Source organism: Salvia splendens, chromosome 6 (genome assembly GCF_004379255.2).
Source record: "Salvia splendens isolate huo1 chromosome 6, SspV2, whole genome shotgun sequence".
In the NCBI taxonomy this organism is placed as follows: domain Eukaryota; kingdom Viridiplantae; phylum Streptophyta; class Magnoliopsida; order Lamiales; family Lamiaceae; genus Salvia; species Salvia splendens.
In genome coordinates this window covers 4,687,601-4,709,998 of record NC_056037.1, presented here as the reverse complement: position 1 = coordinate 4,709,998, position 22,398 = coordinate 4,687,601, and the positions used below count along the sequence as shown (strand labels likewise).

Genomic DNA, 22,398 nt, shown 5'->3' with positions numbered 1-22,398 from the left:
TAGGTCATAGTCCATGCACTTTAAAAATATCTCCAGAGTAATCGATGCACTAAGAGTTTATTTTGAAATTGATCCTTTCGCATTGTTTTCTCCCGAAAATGCCCTTTTCAGGAGCTGGACAATTTGGTCTTTTCACATTTTTAACTCTTCATCCTAATATTAGTTAAATGATATACTAAATTAGATATTATTTCAAAATATATTTTCTTCATTCCCTTTGTTATCATTCACTTTATTTCTTTATTTCAATATTAAATTTAATTTTAGATAATAAATTTAAAATTTAAATTTTTATATATCAATAAATTATTTTTAATTAAAATTATTAATTAATATATGTATAACCCAGTTTGGCGCCTCCAATCAGATTTGAAGCGCGCGCACGATAGCAGAGTAGAACAACCGTTATCTTCAATCAACCCATCCAAGATCGTCCATCACAAGTTGTTCAATGGATGCGTTCGAGTCCGAGATTCACCAAGTGTTTCTGAAATTGCTAGATGGAAACCACCGGATCTTAAATTTCGACGCGCCGTCGGTATCCATCTCCTCCCTCAAAAGCCACATCGAAGCCCTAACCTCCATCCCTTCCGGCCTCCAGCTCCTCCTTAACAATTCTCGTATACTCGATGATCAGAAAACCCTAATCATCGGTCAATCCGACCGGAAGTCCCAATTTTCTGAAACCCTATTTTGCGATTCTAGTACTGAATTAGAGCAAGATCGAGGCTTTACTCGATGCCGTTCGGATGGATTTGGGAAGTTTCCTGTTGGGGTTTTTTCTTCTTTTATACTAGACTACATATATCATTCCTCGTTTGTACTGCAGTTTTTTTTTATTCCGGATTTGGGAGAGACGCATGACCCTCATGCGTCACCCATTAATGAAACGCATGACCGTGATGCGTCTATGGGTAAGACGCATGAGGGTCATGCGTTTTTTAATTTTTTTTTATTTTAATTGAAAGACGCATGAGGGTCATGCGTCTTAGGGTAAAACGCATGACACTCATGCGTCTCTCCTACAAATATAAATTTGCTCCGTAGCTTAGTGGTAAGAATTATGTGTTGTCATTGTGGAGACCCGGGTTCGAATCCCAGCGGCCACATTACAATTTTTTTGATTACTAGTACAAAATACTATTTAAAAATTGTAATTAGTAACAATTCAAAACGGTTACTAAATAAATTATTGGAACTTTTAATTAACATAAATATCTTAAATAATTATGTGCTAGAAATTGACATAAAATACTCATTTTAATTAACTTTTAAATAATTATGTACTTGCAATTAATCAAAAAAAATGTAATTACTAGTACAAAATACTATTTAAAAATTGTAATTAGTAACAATTCAAAACGGTTACTAAATAAATTATTGGAACTTTTAATTAATATAAATATCTTAAATAATTATGTGCTAGAAATTGACATAAAATACTCCTTTTAATTAACTTTTAAATAATTATGTACTAGCAATTAATCAAAAAAATTGTAATTACTAGTATAAAATACTATTTAAAAATTATAATTAGTAACAATTCAAAACGGTTATAAAATAAATTATTGGAACTTTTAATTAACATAAATATCTTAAATAATCATGTACTAGAAATTGACATAAAATACTCCTTTTAATTAACTTTTAAATAAATATGTACTAGAAATTTCCCAAAAAAATTGCAATGTGGCCGCTAGGATTCGAACCCGGGTTTCCACAATAACAACACATAATTCTTACCACTAAGCTACAGAGCAAATTTTTGTTTGTAGGAGAGACGCATGAGTGTCATGCGTTTTACCCTAAGACGCATGACCCTCATGCGTCTTTCAATTAAAATAAAAAAAATTTAAAAAACGCATGACCCTCATGCGTCTTACCCATAGACGCATCACGGTCATGCGGTTCATTAACGGGTGACGCATGAGGGTCATGCGTCTCTCCCAAATCCGGAATAAAAAAAATTGCAGTACAAACGAGGAATGATATATGTAGTCTAGTACAAAAGAAGAAAAAACCCTTTCCTGTTGTGGTGAATTTGTTGCTTAGGCTCAGGGGTGGGAAAGGCGGGTTCGGGTCGTTGCTGAGAGGGGCGGCGACGAAGGCAGGGCAGAAGAAAACGAACAATTTTGATGCTTGCAGGGATATGAGTGGGCGGAGGCTTCGGCATGTGAACGTTGAGAAGAGGCTGGAGGAGTGGAGGGCAGAGGCAGAGGAGAGGAAGTTGGTGAAGATGGCAGATGAGTTCCTTAAGAAGAAGGCGAAAGAGATCAAAAGGAATGGCAAGGGAAATGGGGGTGATGGTGCGGAGAAGTATGTGGCTAAGTATAGGGAGGATTCCGAGAAGTGTAGGGAAGAGGTGGAGAGGTCAGTTCGCGAGTTGGTGAAGGGGTTGGTGAGCTCGAAAAGGAAGAGTCCGGATGAGGGGAATGCGTCTGCGACCAAGAAGTTTAAGATAAGGTATGAAATTTCTGAAACTCTGCATTGTGATGCTTTGCATTGAGTTGGAATTTCGAATTATTGTAATTATAGGACGATAATTAAGAGAAGATTGATTAATGTGCTGCCACTGAGTGTTTTATATGATTAGGGTTATTGGTGAAGACAGAGAAATTTGTCTATTTCATTGGACTTAGTTTTATTATGAATAGTGGAGAACCGTGCCCTGAATGTGAGCCTGTTTGTTGGTTCTCTGTCTGCAAGATTAGTCATAATTGTTTAATGCACTTCAAACTTTGTCCTCAGGTTCGGAAAGAGAAAACTGGGCGAGAGCGACACTGAAGAGGATGAGGATGATACATCTGTAGAAGAAGAGCAAAATGAGGGATGAACGGTTATAGATGATGGCAGTCATTCAGATTCAGTGGTAAGAGCAAGTTCAGGTTCAATTAATGGTGGGGAACTTGGTGCTGGATCCATCGAGCAAGGTCCCTCAGGGAATGGCTCAGAGGAAGAAGACACTGAGGTGTCTCTAATATCAGTAAAAAGTCTTGATGGATGTGGTCAAGATGGCAATAGTAAACACAGGGATACTCCCGTGTTACTGTTAGTGATAGAGAATTTAGATGGAAGTAAAGACAATGATGTAGTCGTTTCTCCCAGCAAATCTCACCCGAGTGAGTTACATGAAGTAGTTAGCCAACACCCAGGTACCTCTGTTTCAGAGGATGAAGTGGTTTCAGATGCAGAAACAAGAGACATTTCTGCTATGGAATCAGCATCTGCAGCTGTGAGTCTTGAAAACACAGGGAAGCCTCTCAACTTTGATGATTATCATTCGCCTTCTGAAATGGAGGTACATCTCTTTTTCTCTTCTGCTGACACTGTATTTCAACTTCATGTCCGTGCTTAGTTATGATGTAGTATATTATTAATGTTGTTGGAAACTTATCCATCATATCATTGACCTGTTATAGGTTCTTGGCTTGGAACGGTTAAAATCAGAACTTCAAGCTCGTGGATTGAAGTGTGGAGGCACTCTGAAAGAACGTGAAGAGAGGCTATTCCTTCTCAAAACCACCCCGTTGGAGATGCTTCCTAAGAAACTATTCGCCAAGAAATGAAACGCCTAGTACTCCTCTTCTTACTATTGTGGGGAGCTATTTTGGTTGTAGTAAATGATGAAATCTTCAGTTTTTACTGATTATGCATGTGAAATATTTTCAGTTGTTAACTTGCATGCAAATTGTATGCTGATTTGAGCAGTTCAAGAAATGCACTTCTGCGTCATATATCTGTCTTACTCTTAGTACAATCTAAACTTGGTAGTATAATATTTTGCTGATTTTTTTCATTTTTAAATTTTAATTTTCTTTTACATATGACACTGGCTTTGTCAAATGAGTTTGTCATATTGTTGTGAATCATCTTCAGCATAAGATTTGAGTTAACATGTATTAAACGTATGTGCAGCTGTGCTGTCATCATTAATATTAATCATAATCTAATCAAATCAAAAGCAGAAAGTTGTTAATAATTTCCATCAAAAACACCTGAAATAATAATAATTTTCTAAGTTTTATAGCTAGGAAAGTCGTTTCAGTTGCTGTTTTTGAACTTTTCTTACTTGCAATAAACAATTCTGCACTCCACAACTGAACTTGTAGCATGCACCATTTTTTATTTGTTAGCCTCATAAAGTAACTTTTTTTAGGAGTAATTCACCTCTGAACTTAAATGTTCTATTTTTGAATGTTTCTACGTTCCAATAATCCAATGATGACTTAACTTACATTAGTTCTGCAAATAGGGCAGGTGCTTTTCCTCTGCAACCACAGGTCCAAGCAATCTGCATGGAAGCAGTGGTTGCAATTTCTGATAACCCTCAGCCTCTCTGATGACTTGTAATTTTCCAAACATATAGTGCAAGAATCGCCATTAGGCCCTGAAATGCACTCACTCCCACCTATTATTATGTCTTCTGTTGGCAGCTCCTCTAAGTTGCCATGGACTTCGTCTTCAAGAGGCGAAGGTATAAACGACAAGTCACCTGTCACGCTTGGACTCGAAGGAGTGGATGAAAGTTCACTTGGACTTGGAGGAATGGATGAAAGTTCATGAACGGAGGAGGCTGCATTCCCCCTCCTGAAATGAGCTGAAAGCAATGACAAGAAGTAATCCAAGGGGCGGCCTTCACCCACACTTGGAGGCGGAGGTGGAGGCGGAAGGGCGGATGAAGAATCATCCAGGGGTGCTGCGGCTCCCCTTTGGACTTGAGGTGAAGATATGACCGGGGAGTCATCAATGAAGAATCCGTCCTCACGAGTTGCAAGCATGCTCCATAGCTCAGGTGAAGGAATGACTGAGACGAAGCCATCAACGTCGTCTGCAGCCACACTCGGACTCGAAAGGGTGGATGGAACTTCATCAAGGGGGCTTGAAGCACCCCTTAGGCCTTGAGGTGAAGCAACGGAGGAGAGGAAGTAACTAAAGGGGTTGACTTCGGAGACACTTGGAGTCCGAAGAGATACGTCTGGGGAGTCATGAAGGGGGGTGGAAGCCCCCATTGGTAATTGGGTGAGAGACATGTATGTGGAGTCATCATGAGGGGTAGCCTCAATAAAGACCTCACGATCACCAGCTGCAGGCATGCTCGAGACTTCAGGTAACGACATGAATGAGGCAAAGCCATCTGGGGCTTCTACAGCCACATTTGGACTCGAAGAAGTGGATGGAAGTTCATCAAGGGGGCCTAGAGCCTCCCTTGGGACTTGAGGCGAAGAAGGCATGAACGAGAGGTAGTAGCCAAAAGGGTGGACTGCAGCAATTCTTGGAGGTGGAGGTGGAGGTGGGGGTGGAACTGGAGGTGGAAGCGTCGATGATGATTCATTCAAGGGGGCTGCACTTCCTCTGGGAACGGCCGATTGGGGCTGCTGTGAAGCTGAAGACATGAATGAAACTTCATTAAGGGGGCCTGCAGTCCCATTCGAAGCTCTAGATAATCTGAATCTCGCCCTTTCCCATACTCTTGTACTGCAACTCCAAGATCCTTGATTGTTTGCCTCTTCAATATCAAGCATCACTACAACGACAGTCAGACCACATCCTAGGCAGAGCATTGCGACTAGTAAGGCAGTCAAAATTGTGATGGCACATATTAAGATGATTGTTAGAGCTCCAGGTTTGCTTGATGCTATACCTGCATAAATTAATTTTTAAGTGTCTGTATGCTAGGCTTTACAGAGAATAATAAAGTTTGTTTAGGAAAATAGTGCAATGAAAGTGAGACAGTAGGAACTTTATCTGAAAAAGTATGAAGTGCTGACAGTTGAGCATCCAAAATGCTCATTTTCAAATGTTTTTTAAGGAATCACTGTTGAAAAAGCTGTTGTTGGATTAACTTTTCTTTCATTTTCTTTATTCTTTCACAAAAGAAAATAGACATAACTTCTTGATTAAGAATCTACCAAATTGCATGCTGAAACTTATCAAGCATTGTAATTGCACTAACTTTTGAATTTTGTTGTAAAAAACATGCTTAAATTGCAATGAAATATCACTAACCTCTGCTGTTACCTCTGGAACTTGGATCAATCCATGCCAACTGAAGATCACCATCAATGCCATTATACGCATACTCGAAAACTTGCGAAACCGGGACTTGCAGACTATACAACACTTTGCAAGCTGTCAAGTTCTTGATCCCATCCATCATAGAAGTCTCTGAAGCAGCCACAACTGAGGCTGTCGAGTTGCTCAAGCAGCGTATCGCAGTGAGATTACGAGAACTTGGGCTTCCGAGAGGGCAGCTGAAGAAGGTATAATTCTGATAGCTCACAGCCATAAATGGAGAAGATGGGAGGCTCAAGTTCTTCAGCCTCCTTGGAAGACAGTTGCTTGGATCATAGAGCTGTATCCTTTGCTGAAAATAGTTGATGTCTCGAACGAAGAACTCCCCAGAGAAAGGAAGGTTCAGGGCTACTACCTTCTGTCGATTGCATTTCAGATCATAGGGGGTTATGTGATGAGGATTTTGGCCTTCTTGAAGCAATGTGAAAGGGTATTGTATGAAGAATGTGTTGTTGCCACAAGTTGGGATTTGGACAGAAATCTTGAAACAGACAGCAGAAATGAGAAGAACCATAAACAAGTTGAGTTGCAATGAGGCCATATTGTTGAGGCATTGATCACACTTTGGAGAAAGAGCAGAATATGAAGGTTTATAGGTAGCTGACTAAGTATTCACAGATTTTGATTATTTTAAGAAGAATCTGTACTATGTTTCCACTAATCTTACGCACATTTGACGCGGTTGATGACTAGAAGATAAGAGGTTTCTGCATCAGCTGATGCATTTTTGTTTTATTTTTCCATATTCATCCAAAGATGTGTGTAAGAGATCATCCATTTATAAAAGTTCCTTTGATAAAGTTGTAAGCTTTGGTGGAAATAAAGTTACTTTTCACTCTCTTTAGTGGCTTTGCTTTTCAAGACCTGATCTCGGAATGCAAGAAAAACTTTTCATTCAAATGACAATTTGACATTTATATGTAAACAAACATACATACATACATCTTTAAAGAAGCACATACACTCACTCAGAAAACAGAAAAGGGAGTTCTACAGATTGGGCAACTATTGCTTTCTGTAGCCATTGATTCAGCATGAAAAAGGGGTCCACATTGCCCAAATTTCTCAGTTCTCACCCTATCTTTGTCATGGTATTCTTCAAGGAATTTTGAGTAACACATCTATGCACTTTTGAGCAACTCTCCACTTTGGAGGCCTCGCTGTTGTTGAGGCCGCTTGCAGTGGCTCGTGGTGGTGGTGCTATGGTGGAACCTTCTGTGATGTTTTTTGGCTGCTGTGGTGGTGGTGCCTCTAGCTATGAGTATTAACAGATAACGGAATCAAGACAGTCGGTCCTGTGATCCTTTTGGCCAATCTGCTCTTGGATTCATCCGTGATAAATACTGATTCCAAGATAGATGATCATACTAAAACTAAATTCACATCAAGATAAAACTTGAGAAAATGTTTGAGAAAGTTGAGAATCAAGAACGAACATAACATTAACCTTGTTTTTCAAGATCATAAAGCAGTTTACAGCGTTGTTTGCAGCTAGGAAGATTCGATGTTAGTTCAAGATGGTTAAAATTCTGCCAATCATTGTATTCGTTCAAAATAGGGACTGGGATCATCGAGCTATGAATCTCTAGTCACGACCACAGTTGCTTCTACGGAGTTGCTAAGGCATTGGATCTCAAACCAGCATGTAAAAGGATATTCGTAATACATGTAGAAGTTATAGTGAAGGTAGCCAAAGGAGACAACAAAAAATCACCAAAATGAGGGAGATTTACTACGGCGCAGTTATCACCATCACATCTCAGATTGATGGAGCTGTAGCAGTTGATTAATAGCTTATCTGTTTCTAACTTGAAAGGGTACTTTATTGGGAAGAAACTGCTTCCACAGCTCAAATTCAGACAAATCTTTGGAGTGGATTATAACAGGGGAAGTTATGAGAAGAATTAGATTAAACTCCTGAACTGTAAGATCCATAGTTTTAAGTTTGGGATGATTTTGTGAGAGATTAAGCTGCAAAATGTGTGAGAGAAGAAACTAGAGACAGAATAAAATAGGTTTCTGCTGATATAGATCCTAAACATTTGTATCATTCAAAAGCAAGCATTACAGCATTTTTCAGTGATCTTATAAAGAAAGAGACATACTAAGTATCAGCTTAATATTTCAAATAAAGTTGCCATTCTATTAGTACAACTTTTCGAATCAGTTAATGAATCTATACAAGAAAATTTATAAGAATTTGAGGCTTTTCATGCTGTTAGTTGAATTTTTATAGAATTATGTGCAATGCCAACAAATGTTGACTGTAAAATCACCAAAAGTCAGGCCTCAATGATATTGATTCATTACATGGGACAAAATGGTGTCATGTATCAACTATATTAGTTTGAGTTTTAACAGAAAGAAACATACTTTAAAGACAAAATCAGATCTTTCTTTATTCTGTTCTTTTTTCTTGAAACAGAAGTATTAATTACTCTTATCATTTTTTTAAATTAAAGCATTTATCAACACAAAAAACATTTACAATTTGGATAGTACTACTGAAGGAACATCCCCCACTCCTAAAAAAACATATACAATTAGGATATCGCTAAACAAACATCTCATACTTGTTCTAAAGAATTCGAAGGCGAATTTCGACAAAGAGGGCACGAGCTATTCAATCTCAACCACTCATCAACGCATTCGGAATGAAAGCAATGTTGACATTCGGGTATGCATCGAAGTATGTCTTTTGGACAATAATCAACTAGGCATATAGGACATGTGACACCATTAGGTCCGGGAAGGCGTTTGCTTTCGCCCAGTACGACTTTCTCATACGACTCGATGGTCGAGTCATCGAGCCCCACCATAGCCGGTGGCTGCAGTGACGGGGCCGCCACAGCGGCTGCCCTACTCCGAACTGCCTTCCATTCCACTATGCATACGAAGCATGAAATGCATATGGAGCAGATGATGGCTGGTATCACTATTGATAGTGCTATGGTTTTGAAAACCTCTAGGCCTCGTCCTGTCGATTAGTAAAAACTCTTAGATGAAAGAATCAACAAAGAAATACTAATATAAAATACTATAAAGTTGACGACGGGATTTAATTAAATTAAAATCTTGTTTACCAGGATTTTATATATAATTACGAAAGGGTCAGTCATATGGTTTGAATAATTGTGTGGCTTAAATTGAGTTGAACTAAATACTCCATTAAATACCTTATATAGCTAGGAGCAGTTGAAAACATACGAAAACCACATATCTAGAAGCATCATGATTGCGAAAAGGAAGAAATAATGAAACAGATCTTAACCAATTTAGAATTTTCAACCAGAAATATCATTAAGTTTGAATTTATTCGTATTTATTCCAGAAAAAATACCAGAATATACATTGTTCTATTTTTCAATTAAATGAGGTTGGTCGTTTAACTTAGTTATCATTTTTCGGACGATTCAATTATATTCGTTTTACCTGTCCCATGATTAGAAAAGCACGTAATCTCTCCGACCACACCACTCCGACTCCGACCAAGCCCACAAACCCCACCACCCACCTCACACCCCTGGCACTCAGGTAAGCTCCACGTCAGTCTAAGATCCTCCGCCACCCAATCACCGCCATCCCACGGCACCGCGATAGGCACCGTGAACATAGTCCCGCACACGGCCATCGCCCCGGAGAGCCTCCCTGCGGGGCCCGCCAGCACCGCCGACGTGGCGTTCCCGAGGCACTCCACCTCCGCGAGTCCCACGCGGCGGGGGCAGCTGAGGAAGGTGAGCTCTTCCGTGAGCGCGGCGGCGAAGGGGGAGGAGGTGAGGTTGAGGGAGATGAGGCGGCGCGGGAGGCAGCCGGCCGGGTCGTAGAGGTGGATCTCTTGCATGAGGTAGTTTATGTGGCGGACGGAGAAGCTTCCGGAATGCGGGAGCTGCAGGAGAGGGACGTCTCTTCCTTCATCGACGGAGCATGTGAAGGTCAAGCCCGGGTAGCCGGTGCAGTTTCCGGGATGCTGATGCAGCGTGAAGGGGAAGCGGATGGGTAAAGGGTTGGTGCCGCAGTATTGAGGTGGGCAGGGGTTTTTTGCAGCGTGGGAGAGGAGGAGGGAAGTGCTTAAGATGAGGATGAGTTTCACAAGTTCCATTACTCATTTCATTTCATTTACTCTATGTAGGGAGGATTATGCATATATGTGTAGCTCTGATAAATTAAAATAAACAAGTCAGATGCTTTGCTTGCTTGGTGGGCTAACCAAATCATCAAATTCAACTGGAATATAGAATGTGTTGATAGGTTATGTTACTAATTTTTTTTGTTTTTTATATGTCATTGATTATCTCACAAAATTGGTGATTGGTTAATTCATATGGGCGACATGGATTAATCAAGAAATGAAACATGGCTTGGTTATACTTTTAGTTTCCAATAATGATTTTTTTTTTAAATACATGCGCTGATGGTATATTTTGACTTTTGAAAAAAAAAAAACAGAGTATTGATTTTACCTTTTCAAATGCAGCCATGGAGTTGACATGAACAGTTGGCTTTGTTGGAACTATTTGGCCATTTCAGTTAAGAAACAGATTCAAAGGGTTAAGAAATAAGGTTGAGCTAAATGCTAATACTGTTAAGGTACAATGTAAGTAAGCTAAACCTAGCTATGGATATTTCAATCAAAACTAGACATAGTTTTGGATAGTTTATCTTTGCATCCATGAAAGAACTTCTGGATCATATTTTGGTGTGCAGGAATGAATTACAGGGCTAGCTTGCTGTAAGATAGGCCTAAAAATGGTTATATTTGTTGAGACATTTATGAGCTAAAGATGAAAACTCTTATTCCATAAATGGATAGGCTAAGGGCAAAATTAGAGCAGCTGCTGAGATATACGAATTGATACGACTTCACCGCCTTTCCCGGCCCTCATTGCATGGTATTTGATCTGAAGACCTGAGTCATGTTAATCAGAAATAGTATTCTTATCACTTCATATTTTGAGCTGTGGAAACTTAATCATTCTGTTTGTTTTTTTGTTTCAAAATTATGATGCAGTACTGCTACTATTTCAGAGAGTAAAAAATGGGAATGGTACCTTCATTCTCTTGCAAATTAGTGTTTACTGCAACCGCATGAAGAGTTATCTTAGTTTTTGGTTGCCGGTCCATTCGTTTTCCCACCCATGATTTGTAATCAAAGATATCTGGAAAAGTTTATTCAGAATGACACAGGCTAACATGATATTCAATGTAATAGTAAACAGAAAGTAGTTATGAAGATTAAGAGGATTGAATTTGATATGATATATACCAGAGGTTGATTCATCGTTGATATGTTTGAGGTCGAAAATCCCACCAGAAGCCCCATCAGCCTGCTTGTTGATGTTACGGGATCCTACAAGATAGTAGTCCCAGATCCCACTACGGTATTCTTCAGTCAGGAAGAGTTCAATATGCCTCGCATCCAACGTCTGCATAGTTCCTGCATCAAATGATCAAACACTTATCAAGTTTAGGAACTGATCTTTGGAGAGCATATCAAATGACCACTATTTTGCTTTTGTGTTTGTATCTCATATTTCAGGATATCTAACAGAATGTGCTGAGCAAAGATTTGGGCATGTGGTCTTGAATCAAACCATATTAAGGCAGTTAGGAATGTAAACTGATAAATACTAGTAGTACTTTCCAAAGTTTTTGACTCACCGTCACATGTGTCAAGGTCACAAACAGGACACCGGACAAGCTGCAAGTCTTCAAACAGAAAAGCAGAGTTGAACAGAAGGCAGTAAGGATTCGCAGAATCAAAGGAAGTTAGGATTCAATTTGATTGAATTACCAGCAATCCAAATTCCAGTTTTAATATTGTTTAACAAACAGAAGCTTTCTTTGTGCACCATCTTTTCCATTGTCTCCTCTTTGGGAATTTTTATCCTTTCTATTAAACTCTCGGTCAAGAGAGCGTCGGGTGAGTCAAACAAGAATGCTCCAATTCGCATCCAATCTATACCAGGCAAATGTAAAATGAGATTTGAAAGGAGGCTGTTTATTTCCACAAAAGCGTGAAAGTGCATGAACAATCAAAGAATATAAGTGATAGATGTCAAGTTATAACTTAAGCAGAAATCATAACTTATCATGCCATTTTGCAAATAACTATCCTAAGTAACTTAAATTCTTCTATTACATTTTTTCAGGTCATGACATTAACAGCTATCAACACTCTCAAACGTTTAAATGTTAACAAATGCATTACCAATATGCTTCTCCTGCTGACGAAACATGTAAGTGTGACTTCCATCTGCAAATGTGAACCTTATATATATTAGTGGAAAGAATTCTCTATTTCAACAATTGTACAAAAGTCTAAGGTAATGATAATACCAAAAGCTGTGGTATAGAGTTCTATCCATTTGAATGGGACGTTTCCAGGGTCAGGAATTCGAAGGTCTCGCAAGCATGCATATTTCCACACACTGTCTTCCATCATTATGCGATGAAACCATTTGCAAGTTACAGCAAGCATCATTAGAGATTTCCCATCCAAAAATTTGGCAACCTCAGTCCATACATCCTCTTCATACCTATTCATGTTGAGTTAAGAAGGAATTCAATTAAAACACCTTTAACATCAAAGACATGCTACTGCATAATTAGTCGTAGTTCAAATTATGGACAAGCTTGGTGCAAATGTGCAATCTATGAATCATTCCAGGTGAGCTCAGCACTAGTTGAAGTTGATACTGAAGGTGGAAAACCAGATTTCAAGACAAAAATCAATGGAAAGTCCAATAGCTAAAATCAAATGATACTGATTGAGGAACAGCAAATATATCTCCCTAGAGCATAAAACCAGATGTAATCCGCCTCAAAATAGAATTCAAAAATCATCTTAAACTCGGATCACATTCCACACACACCTTCATCAGTGCGAAACACAACATAAACATTCAACCACAATTCAGATCCGCGTATCTCACATGATCGAAAACACACTCAAGCAAAACAATCTCACGTACAGAATATAAATCAACAATACTGTTCATCTTTTCAAATTTCGACACTACTAAAGTTCGTAGAAAAACATTGGAAGGAAACAAAATGAGGTCCATACCAGCTGAAAATCGCATGAGGAGCCCGGTGCGATGATGACCGTGGGGAGGCACAGCAGCATATTGATCGCGCTTCCCTCAATCTCTTCCCCATTTTCAACTTGAATTTGTTCCGTTTGCTGATTCGAACTCTTCAAATTTGAAGTCTGCTCCGATCTTTTGTATCTCGTCGAGTTATAGCGCATGGATTGTGTGACCTGAAAGCTAAGACGGATATAAAATTATATTCTGAAATTTTATATATAGGCGCGAGAGATAAAAAAGGAATTCAAATTTTTGCGGGCATTCGTTTCTATTCGGTGCAAGCCGGGTACCGTTTTCTGATTCGGATATATGAATTGGGCTTGTAAGTTACAAAAATAAGGTTTGGGCTTTAAGCCCATGTTATGAATTTACATAACCATTTATTGTTTTACAGTAGTAGTAAATAAAAAGAGTTTATTTATGATTACTAAGACCGCCTCTAACCATACACCAAATCTCATTTTTAGTGTAAAAAGTTCTCCAACCATACACCATAATCAAACCTATTTTTTGGGTGTTTAATGAAACAACACCAAATTTAGAGTAAACACCAAAAATGAGTAGCTACGGCAATTTTTTTTGAGATATTACATATAAGTAGTCATTATTATTTTGAGATATTGAATCAACCGGCCATATTTTGATCATACTGAATTAATGTGAATTAGCCGGCGTATTTTACAACTTTTTTAAAAATTTGCAAACATTTTTCATTGAAAAATAATTACATAGGAATAGCAAGCTATTGTGAGACTATTATATTATAATAAATTATGTTCTTTTGCAAGTAATAATTAATAAATTTACTAATATCGAAATGAATATTGTCTAAAAAATATCTTAGCTATTTCATGGGAACAGTACATAAATTTTGAGTCTTGAATTTTAGCTATTTTTAATGTTTATCGTGATATGTTTTACTATGTAATTGCGATATCTTTAGATGTGTTTCAATTTATATTTGAATTTTTATGTTTATTGTATTTTAATTTTAAAAGTAGTGTATTTTTTAATATAAAATATATTTAATACAAAATAGATTCATAAGAAAATTTGTTTAATTATTTAATTTATATAAATTATTCTAAAATATTGTGGGATTAATATGTAAATTAAATAAGTATGTAGGTATAATTGAAAAAGTATAAATATGGAAGTTTTTTTTGGGTTTGAATTTGGTGTAAATGATTGGAGTATAATTACTTTCTGGTGTGACCCAAACTCAAAAATGGGTTTGGGTTTGGTGTAAATGGTTGGAGATGGCCTAATGCTTGTATTAAATTAGTTACTAAACTTAAATTCATTTAAAAATGAATACTAAACGTATATTTATACTCTCTTTGTCCCTAAAAAATATGAATTATTTTCTTATTAGTCGTATCTGAAAAATATAAACTTTTTAATTTGGGAATAATTAAACAACACATTACCATACACATCATTTTATTAACAACTTATATCATTACACTACAATACTCATGATTTGGAATTCACTCTCCACTTACACTATCATTTCTTTCTCTCTTTTACGTTACCAATTATACACTAAAACTCGTGTCGAACAAAAAATGTTGAAACTTTTTAGAGACGCGGGGAGTAGTATTTAAGATTTTAACTTTTTTTTGGTTAGTTTTATCACCGAGAATATTTTACATATGTTTTTTTCTATTTAATTAGTAGTATTTTATTACATCTGGGATTGATGTTGATGTTGAAATAATTTCCTACCGATGAAAAAGAGAGAGATTAAAATTTTGAATGATGCAAAATACAGAGTAAGTATTTATTTTCAATTAATTAAAATTTAATAATAAATTTAATACAAAGAAAATAATTTGTTAACTATTTATTAACTAACTCTTAATAAAAGTGTAAATGTTGGTATGCTGTATACATCGTAATCAAAACATTCGATTATATCCTTTCTGGTGAGGTAATATAAAACTAGGGATGCAAATCTCTTTACATTTTATATTGAAAAAAGTCCTCAAAAATGTACTCCATCTCTTTATTTTACTTTTCCTCTTTTCAAATTGGACATGAATAAGACACCATATCAAGAATTAAGTGGAATAAGACGATCCTAGAAAAAAGTCAAATCATTATAAATATTTGTGTGTATAAGGCGTGGAATCTAAACACCTAAATTGTTTCCTCCATTGGTGAATGTTTTCCAACTTTCAAATTAGAATAAATTTTGATAGACATATGGAATAAAAATGTTAATCTTAGATTGATTTTATATTTTTATTCATATACTTAATAACTACATAAATATATATTTGAATGAAATAATTTTTTTTATTACTACTAATTAAGTTATCGTTTATAATCAAGTAAAGTTTGCTTTGCGTCTCATATAGAGGTTGATTGTCGCATAAATTTGGTTGGTACGCTAGCTTTACTTTCTTAAAAAAAAGACTAATTGCCATATAAGTTTGGTTGGTGTTGAGATTTACTTCTGTTCTTGATTTGCTATTGGAATATCTTTTGACCCTTTTGATTGTCACTTTCCTTTTTTTCTTTATCTTTTCTATATTTAACATGCAAAATGATTACTAGAGTTTGTGGCTTGTTTACTTCCTCATTTGACATGATTTGAGGCTTTGAACATTTTGCTTATTGTTAAAAAAATCCTTCTCACTATTCTCTCTCTCTCATCACACACATACTTCAAATGGTTAAGAAATAAGGTAGAGCTAAATGCTAATATTAAGGTAAACTAAACACTAGTTATGGACATTTTAATCAAAACTAAACAGTTCTGAAAAAATTTATCCTTGCATCGACAAAAGAATGTCTGGATCATATTTTGGTGTACAAGAATGAAGTACATGGCTAGCCTGCTTTATTATAAGCCTTAAAAATGGTTATATATGTTGAGACATTTATAAGCTAAAGACGACAACTCTTATTCAGAAAATGGATATGCTGAGGGCAAAGTTAGCGCAGCTGTTGAGATATACGAATTGATACGACTTCTCCGCCTTTCCCGGCCCTCATTGCATGGTATTTGATCTGTAGTCCTGAATCATGTTAATCAGAAATAGTATTCTTATCACTTCATATTTTTGAGCTGTGGCAACTTAATCATTCTGATTGTTTTTGTTTCAAAATCATGATGCAGTACTGTTACTATTTCAGAGAGTCAAAAATGGGAATGGTACCTTCATTCTCTTGCAAATTAGTGTTTACTGCAACTGCGTGAAGAGTTATCTTTGTTTTTGGTTGCCAGTCAATTCGTTTTCCCACCCATGTTTTGTAATCAAAGATATCTGAAGAAAGTTTATTCAGAATGACACAGGCTAACATGATATTCAATGTAGTATACTAGTAGTAAACAGAATGTAGTATTTGAGAGTTGATGAAGATAAAGAGGATTGGATTTGATATAATATATACCAGAGGTTGATTCATCGTTGATATGTTTGAGGTCGAAAATCCCACCGGAAGCCCCATCAGCCTGCTTGTTGATGTTATGGGATCCTAAAAGATAGTAGTCCCAGATCCCACTATGATATTCCTCACTCAGAAAGAGTTCAATATGCCTCGCATCCAATGTCTGCATTGTTCCTGCATCAATTGATAAATACTTGTCCAGTTTAGTGGCTGATCTTTTTCATTGCCGAGCATGTCAAATGAGATAATGACTATGATTTTGCTTGTTTTATTTCTGGATATCTATAAGTGGAAGGTGCTAATGTAGCTGAGCAAATATTTTGGCATGTGGTCTTGAATCAAACCACAGAAAGGCAGTTAGGAATGTAAACTTTCCAAAGTTTTTGACTCACCATCACATGTGTCAAGGTCACAAACAGGACACCGGACTAGCTGCAAGTCTTCAAACAGAAAAGCAGTTGAATAGAAGGCAGTATGGATACTCACAGTACATGATTGAATCAAAGGCAGTAACTGTACAATATGATTGAATTACCAGCAATCCAGATTCCAGTTTTAATATTGTTTAACAAACAGAAGCCTTCTTTGTGAAACAACTTTTCCGTTGTCTCCTCTTTGGGAGTTTTTATGCTTTCTATTAGACTCTCAGTCAGGAGAGCGTCAGGTGAGTCAAACAAGAAAGCTCCAATTCGCATCCAATCTATACCAGGCAAATGTAAAATGAGTTTTGACAGAATACTGTTTATTGAACTCAAAAACAGAAAGAAGCATAAACAATCAAAGAATAGCTCATCATGCCATTCTACAAATAACTATCCTAAGTAACTTAGTTTTTTTCTATTACATTTTTTAAGGTCATGACATTAACAGCTATCAACATTCTCAAACGTTTAAATGTTAACGAAATGCAATACCAATATGCTTCTCCTGCTGACGAAACATGTAAGTGTGGCTTCCATCTGCAAATGTGAACTCTATATATCAGTGGAAAGAAACTCTTTATTTCAACAATTGGACAAAAGTCTAAGGTACTGATAATACCGAAAGCTGTGGTATAGAGTTCGATCCATTTGAATGGGACGTTTCCAGGGTCAGGAACTTGAAGGTCACGCAGGCATGCATATTTCCACACACTGTCTTCCATCATAATGCGATGAAACCATTTGCAAGTTACAGCAAGCATCACTAGAGATCTCCCATCCAAAAATTTGGCAACCTCAGTCCATATATCCTCTTCATAACTTTCATGTTAAATATTAACAGAATTAAGAAGGAATTCAATGATATTATATTTCAGATCATAGACATGCTACTGCATAAATAGTCGTATATCAAATTATGGAGAAGTTTAGTGCAATCTCTTAATCATTCGTGGGGAGCTCAAAAATCAATGGAAAAATTCAATAACTAAAATGAAATGATACTGATTGAGGAACAGCAAATACAGAAAATCCAGATGTAATCCACTTCAAAATTGAATCCTAATGTCAGCTGAATAACAGTGTTTCTGTAAACTCGGATCACGCCACACACCACTTCATCAATGCGAAACACAACAAAAACATTCAACCACAAATTAGATCCTCATTTCTCGAAACCACAGTCAGGCGAAACAGTCTCACGTACAGAATATATATCAACAATATTATTCATCTTTGCACATTTAGACACGAAAAAAACAAAAGCTCGTAGACAAACAATGGAAGGAAACAAAATCAGATCCATACCAGCTGAAAATCGCATGAGGAGTCCGGTGCGATGACCGTGGGGAGGCGCAGCAGCATATTGATCGCGATCTCCTCAACCTCTTCCCCATTTTCAACTTAAATTTCTTCCGTTTGCTGATTCGAACTCTCTAAATTTGAATTCTGCTCCGATCTTTTGTATCTCGTCGAGCTATAGCGCATGGATTGTGTGAGCTGAAAGCTGAATTTCCAAGATTGTATATATATAGGCGCGAGAGATAAAAAGGAATTCAAATATTTGCGGGTATTCGGTCTAAGTCGTGTACCGTTTTCTGATTCGGATATGTGAATTGGGCTTGCAAGTAAGAAAGAGATATTGGACTTTAAGCCCATATTATGTATATACATATTGCTTTAGCCCATTTTTAATAAAATGGGTTAATTTCAGGTTACTAGCTATAAATTATAATGCTTCTATCAAATTAGTTACTAAATTTAAATTTATTTAAAAATTAATGCTAAACTTATATTTATAGTATTTAAGAATGTAGTATCTTTTTTTGGTTAGTTTTATCACCACAAATATTTTACATATGTTTTTTCTGTTTAAGTCTACTCATTAAAATATTTGTCACATTCCCTGATACTTTATGACATCCGAGATTGATGTTAATGTTGAAATCGTTTCCTACCAATAAAAAAGAAAAGATAATTTTGAATGATGCAAAATACAGAACTAGTATTTTTTTAATTTTAATTAAAATTTATTAATCAATTTAATACAAATAAAATAATTTACTCATTTCGTCCCATTAAAAATGAAATGTTTTATTTTTTAGATTGTCCTATTAAAAATGAAACGTTTCCTAATATGGTAACAACATCATCTTTACCTTTTCCTTCCTCTTATTTTATTTTCTTTTTCTTAACTGACAAAATAACACTGCATAAAGTCTTGTGCCGAAAATCAAATATTTGATATTTATTGGAATGGAGGTGAAGTATTAACTATTATCGAACTAGTAACTCTTAATAAAAGTATAAATGCGTGGTATGTTCCATCGTAATCAAAACAATCGATTTGTATCATTTCTGGTGAGTTAATATAAAATTAGGGGTTCAAATCTCTTTACAATTTAAATTGAAAAAATCCTAAAAATGTATATGCATCTCAATTGACAATTGTACAGTAATATTTTATTTTACTTTTCCTCTTTTTAAATTGGACAGGAATGCGACACCCTATCAAGAATTAAGTGGAAAAAGACGATCCTAGAAAAAGTAAGTAAATCATTATAAAAAACAGAAATAATTTTGTATGTATAAGGCGCACACTCAGTAGATTCTATACACCTAAATTGTTTCCTACATTGGTGAATGTTTTCCAACCTTCAAAATCAAATTATAATAAATTTTATTATTATATGGGTGAAATTGCGACTAAATTAAAGTAGAAAACTAATAAATAAAGAAAATGAATGATAATTCTATTGTTTGATAGACATATGCGGAATAAAAATGTCATTTTCAGATTGATTTTATTCATATACTTAATAACTACATAAAAATATATTTGAATGAAATAAAATCATTTTTATTACCACTATTTTTTTTATAATAAAGTAAAGATTGCTTTGTGATGGTTGGGCGAATTTTTGATAGTAGTAAATGCAGGTAATGAATATAGATCACGACACAAGGAATTACGTGGTTCGATTTACTGAGGTAAATCTACGTCCACGGGAAGAAAGGAGGGCAAGATTGTATTGCTTGATCTGGTTTTCCAGCTTACAAATACAGACTTGCTATATGATATTTTATGTCTAGAGAAGCCCTCTTCTATCTGATCTAAGTTCTATTTATACATTGAACTAAGATCGTGGCTTGCATCACCACTAACTAGGTCGTGGCTTGCATCACCACTAACTAAGTTAGTGGATGTCGTGGAGGTCATGAGATCCTGCATGGGTCCACTATCTCTTTGTTTGGTCCGCTATCCTGCATGAGTTGACACCACTAAATAGATCATGTAGTGGAGGTCGTGGAGGTTCTGCATGAGTCCACTATCTCCCAGTTCGGTCGAATACTGAGACCGAACTTCTGAACTATCGCCGAGCAGCTTTTGCCGATCTGAGAGTAGAGCTTGATTGGTCGGCTTTTACCGAGCTGTAGGCTGGAGCCGAACTCTTTAGTAATGCCGAACTGATTGGTTGGCTTTTACCGAGCTGTAGGCTGGGGCCGAACTCTTTGGTAATGCCGAACTGATACTCTTCCTTGGGCTTTGGGCTGATGGGCCGTCACTGCTATTGGGCTTGTTTAGTACGTACCCCATCACTACCCCCCCCGAAAAGCGAAGCGAATCACTTCGGCGAAGCGAGTCACTTCGGCATTCTGGATAAAGGTACGGGGGAGGCTGACGTCAGGGGACGTGCCTTGCGCGTGACTGCATTAAATGCGACAGTAAAATCCGGCCGTTGAATCCTGAAAAGGTGGGATTCGAAACGGTGCGATGATTTTGAAATCTTCTCCGAATCTGATAAATACGTCCTTTCTTCATCAGTTGAACACTTTTGCTATTGCTTCTTCTGCAATCTCTCTCTTTTGCGTAAAAATTTCCTTCCGCTTTCGAGAATTTCTTCAGAATTTCTTCAGACTTTCAAAGAGTAAGAACCATGTCTTCTTCTTCTTCTTCTGAGTCAGGTAGCGGTAGGAAAGGGGATAAGGGGTCTTCTAGCCGGAAGGAATCCGGGGAGAAGACCGTAGAGTATTTTCACAGCATCTTGAGTAAGGATACTGTGATATCCTTACACGAAAAATATTTTTTTCCTGGGGGGAAGGTTGCGATTCCCGACGACCTTCATAGGGCTGACTCGCCGCCGGAGGGTTACGCCACCGTTTATGAAGCCGGCTTGGAATGCGGGCTTCGTTTCCCTCTTCCCCCTGCCTTTGTAGAGCTGCTAGATTTTTTTCAACTCCCTTTAGGTCAGGTGACTCCGAACTCTTGGAGGCACTTATCGGCCTTTGCTGCCGAACTGCGTAGGCTAGACAAGGATCTGTCTCTGAGGGCAATCCTTAATTTTTTCCAGTTTAAGAGAAAAGGATCTTGGTTTTACTTGATCCCTTTACAGCCTTTTAGGGCCTTCTGCAAAACCAAGTGGCCAAAGTGGCAACATCGCTTCTTTTTTTATAATAGGACAGCGGCTCCGGGCTTTCCTTGGAGAGGGCCGAAGTCCGTGATTCCTCATCCTCGGTTAGAACCGTTGGACGAGCTCGAGGGCGAGCTCAATAAGATTCCTATGATTAGGAAGCAGTACCTGGAGTCTGAGCTCGTCAAGGGCGACTTCGTGTTCGACTCCTCGTCTTCGGATGAAGAGACCGAGGGTGAGGAATTCTTTTTTGTGCCTTACTGCTTTTGTGGCGAAAACTAACTTTGCATTCTTGCTTTTTGGCAGTGTACATGCTGAATAAGATTAGCCGCAAATCCTCCGAGCTTAAGGAGCCGGAGAAAGAGAAGTCTACCAGCTCGGCGCCTGATGCCGAGAAGAATCCGAAGAGGCAAAAGACCTCTTCGGATCCAAAGAAGCCGGAGTCGACTTCGGCAAGTAGGAAGGGGAAGACCCAGAAGCCCCCAAGAGCGCCAGAGAAAGACGTGGTCTTGGCGCCTCCTTCGGAGCATATCTGTGAGCCATTTTTATGGCCCACGGACTTCGCCGAGGTGAATTGTCTTCTTGATTTTCTGGCCTTGCTTTTTTCCTGTATTTTTTGTGGCCCCTCGGTTGACTTTTTCCTTTTTCCATTTTCCATTTTCAGAGGAACGATATGCTCTCCAAGCTCGTCGCCGTTGAACTCTCCAAAGCGTCCAACGATTATGCTGAGATGCAGAGGAAGTTGGCGGCTGCTCGTCACCAGGCCGAACAGGCTAAGGCGGACTTTGAGAAGGCCAGAGCTGCTAGGATCTCGGCCCAGGATGAAGCCCAGTTTGCCAAAAACCAGCTCGTCATCCAGCGAGAGCAGACGAAACGGAGGGATGCTGCCGCCGTGGTTGCCCAAGGGGAGGTTCTCCGTGCTTTCGCGGAGAAACTCTTTCTGAGCAATCAATTTTCGGCCTTTGTCGGTGATCTGCTGAAACTGATGACCGATAATGCCGAGCAGGG

General features: G+C 37.6%; 4 protein-coding genes, 1 long non-coding RNA gene and 1 pseudogene across 5 annotated transcripts; 2 read left to right on the top strand and 4 right to left on the bottom strand.

Moving 5' to 3' along the window:
- Nucleotides 1-1,863: 1,863 nt before the first annotated feature.
- LOC121807986 lies at nt 1,864-3,734 on the top strand (annotated as a pseudogene).
- A 428-nt stretch (nt 3,735-4,162) lies between these two features.
- On the bottom strand, nt 4,163-6,846 carry LOC121806307. Its single transcript, XM_042206303.1, has 2 exons — nt 6,007-6,846; nt 4,163-5,641 (listed from the first exon to the last, which is right to left on the bottom strand). Exons 1-2 carry the CDS (start codon nt 6,611-6,613, stop codon nt 4,227-4,229), a joined length of 2,022 nt encoding a protein of 673 aa, XP_042062237.1. The 5' UTR covers nt 6,614-6,846; the 3' UTR covers nt 4,163-4,226.
- A 1,715-nt stretch (nt 6,847-8,561) lies between these two features.
- Nucleotides 8,562-10,171, bottom strand: LOC121808042 (putative RING-H2 finger protein ATL21A). The gene is made up of 2 exons (XM_042208377.1): nt 9,505-10,171; nt 8,562-9,049 (listed from the first exon to the last, which is right to left on the bottom strand). Exons 1-2 carry the CDS (start codon nt 10,169-10,171, stop codon nt 8,640-8,642), a joined length of 1,077 nt encoding a protein of 358 aa, XP_042064311.1. The 3' UTR covers nt 8,562-8,639.
- A 377-nt stretch (nt 10,172-10,548) lies between these two features.
- Nucleotides 10,549-11,196, top strand: LOC121808045. Its single transcript, XR_006052095.1, has 3 exons — nt 10,549-10,666; nt 10,777-10,961; nt 11,081-11,196. It is a non-coding gene; the product is annotated as an uncharacterized LOC121808045 (long non-coding RNA).
- Nucleotides 10,896-13,323, bottom strand: LOC121808043 (probable F-box protein At3g61730). The gene is made up of 8 exons (XM_042208378.1): nt 13,139-13,323; nt 12,409-12,608; nt 12,281-12,325; nt 11,864-12,028; nt 11,731-11,778; nt 11,336-11,506; nt 11,121-11,228; nt 10,896-10,978 (listed from the first exon to the last, which is right to left on the bottom strand). Exons 1-8 carry the CDS (start codon nt 13,228-13,230, stop codon nt 10,896-10,898), a joined length of 912 nt encoding a protein of 303 aa, XP_042064312.1. The 5' UTR covers nt 13,231-13,323.
- Nucleotides 13,324-16,010: 2,687 nt separating this feature from the next.
- Nucleotides 16,011-18,428, bottom strand: LOC121808044 (probable F-box protein At3g61730). Its single transcript, XM_042208379.1, has 8 exons — nt 18,287-18,428; nt 17,601-17,800; nt 17,474-17,518; nt 17,095-17,259; nt 16,952-16,999; nt 16,563-16,733; nt 16,328-16,435; nt 16,011-16,186 (listed from the first exon to the last, which is right to left on the bottom strand). The coding sequence occupies exons 1-8, from the start codon at nt 18,373-18,375 to the stop codon at nt 16,104-16,106; spliced, it is 909 nt and encodes a 302-aa protein (XP_042064313.1). The 5' UTR covers nt 18,376-18,428; the 3' UTR covers nt 16,011-16,103.
- Nucleotides 18,429-22,398: the final 3,970 nt, after the last annotated feature.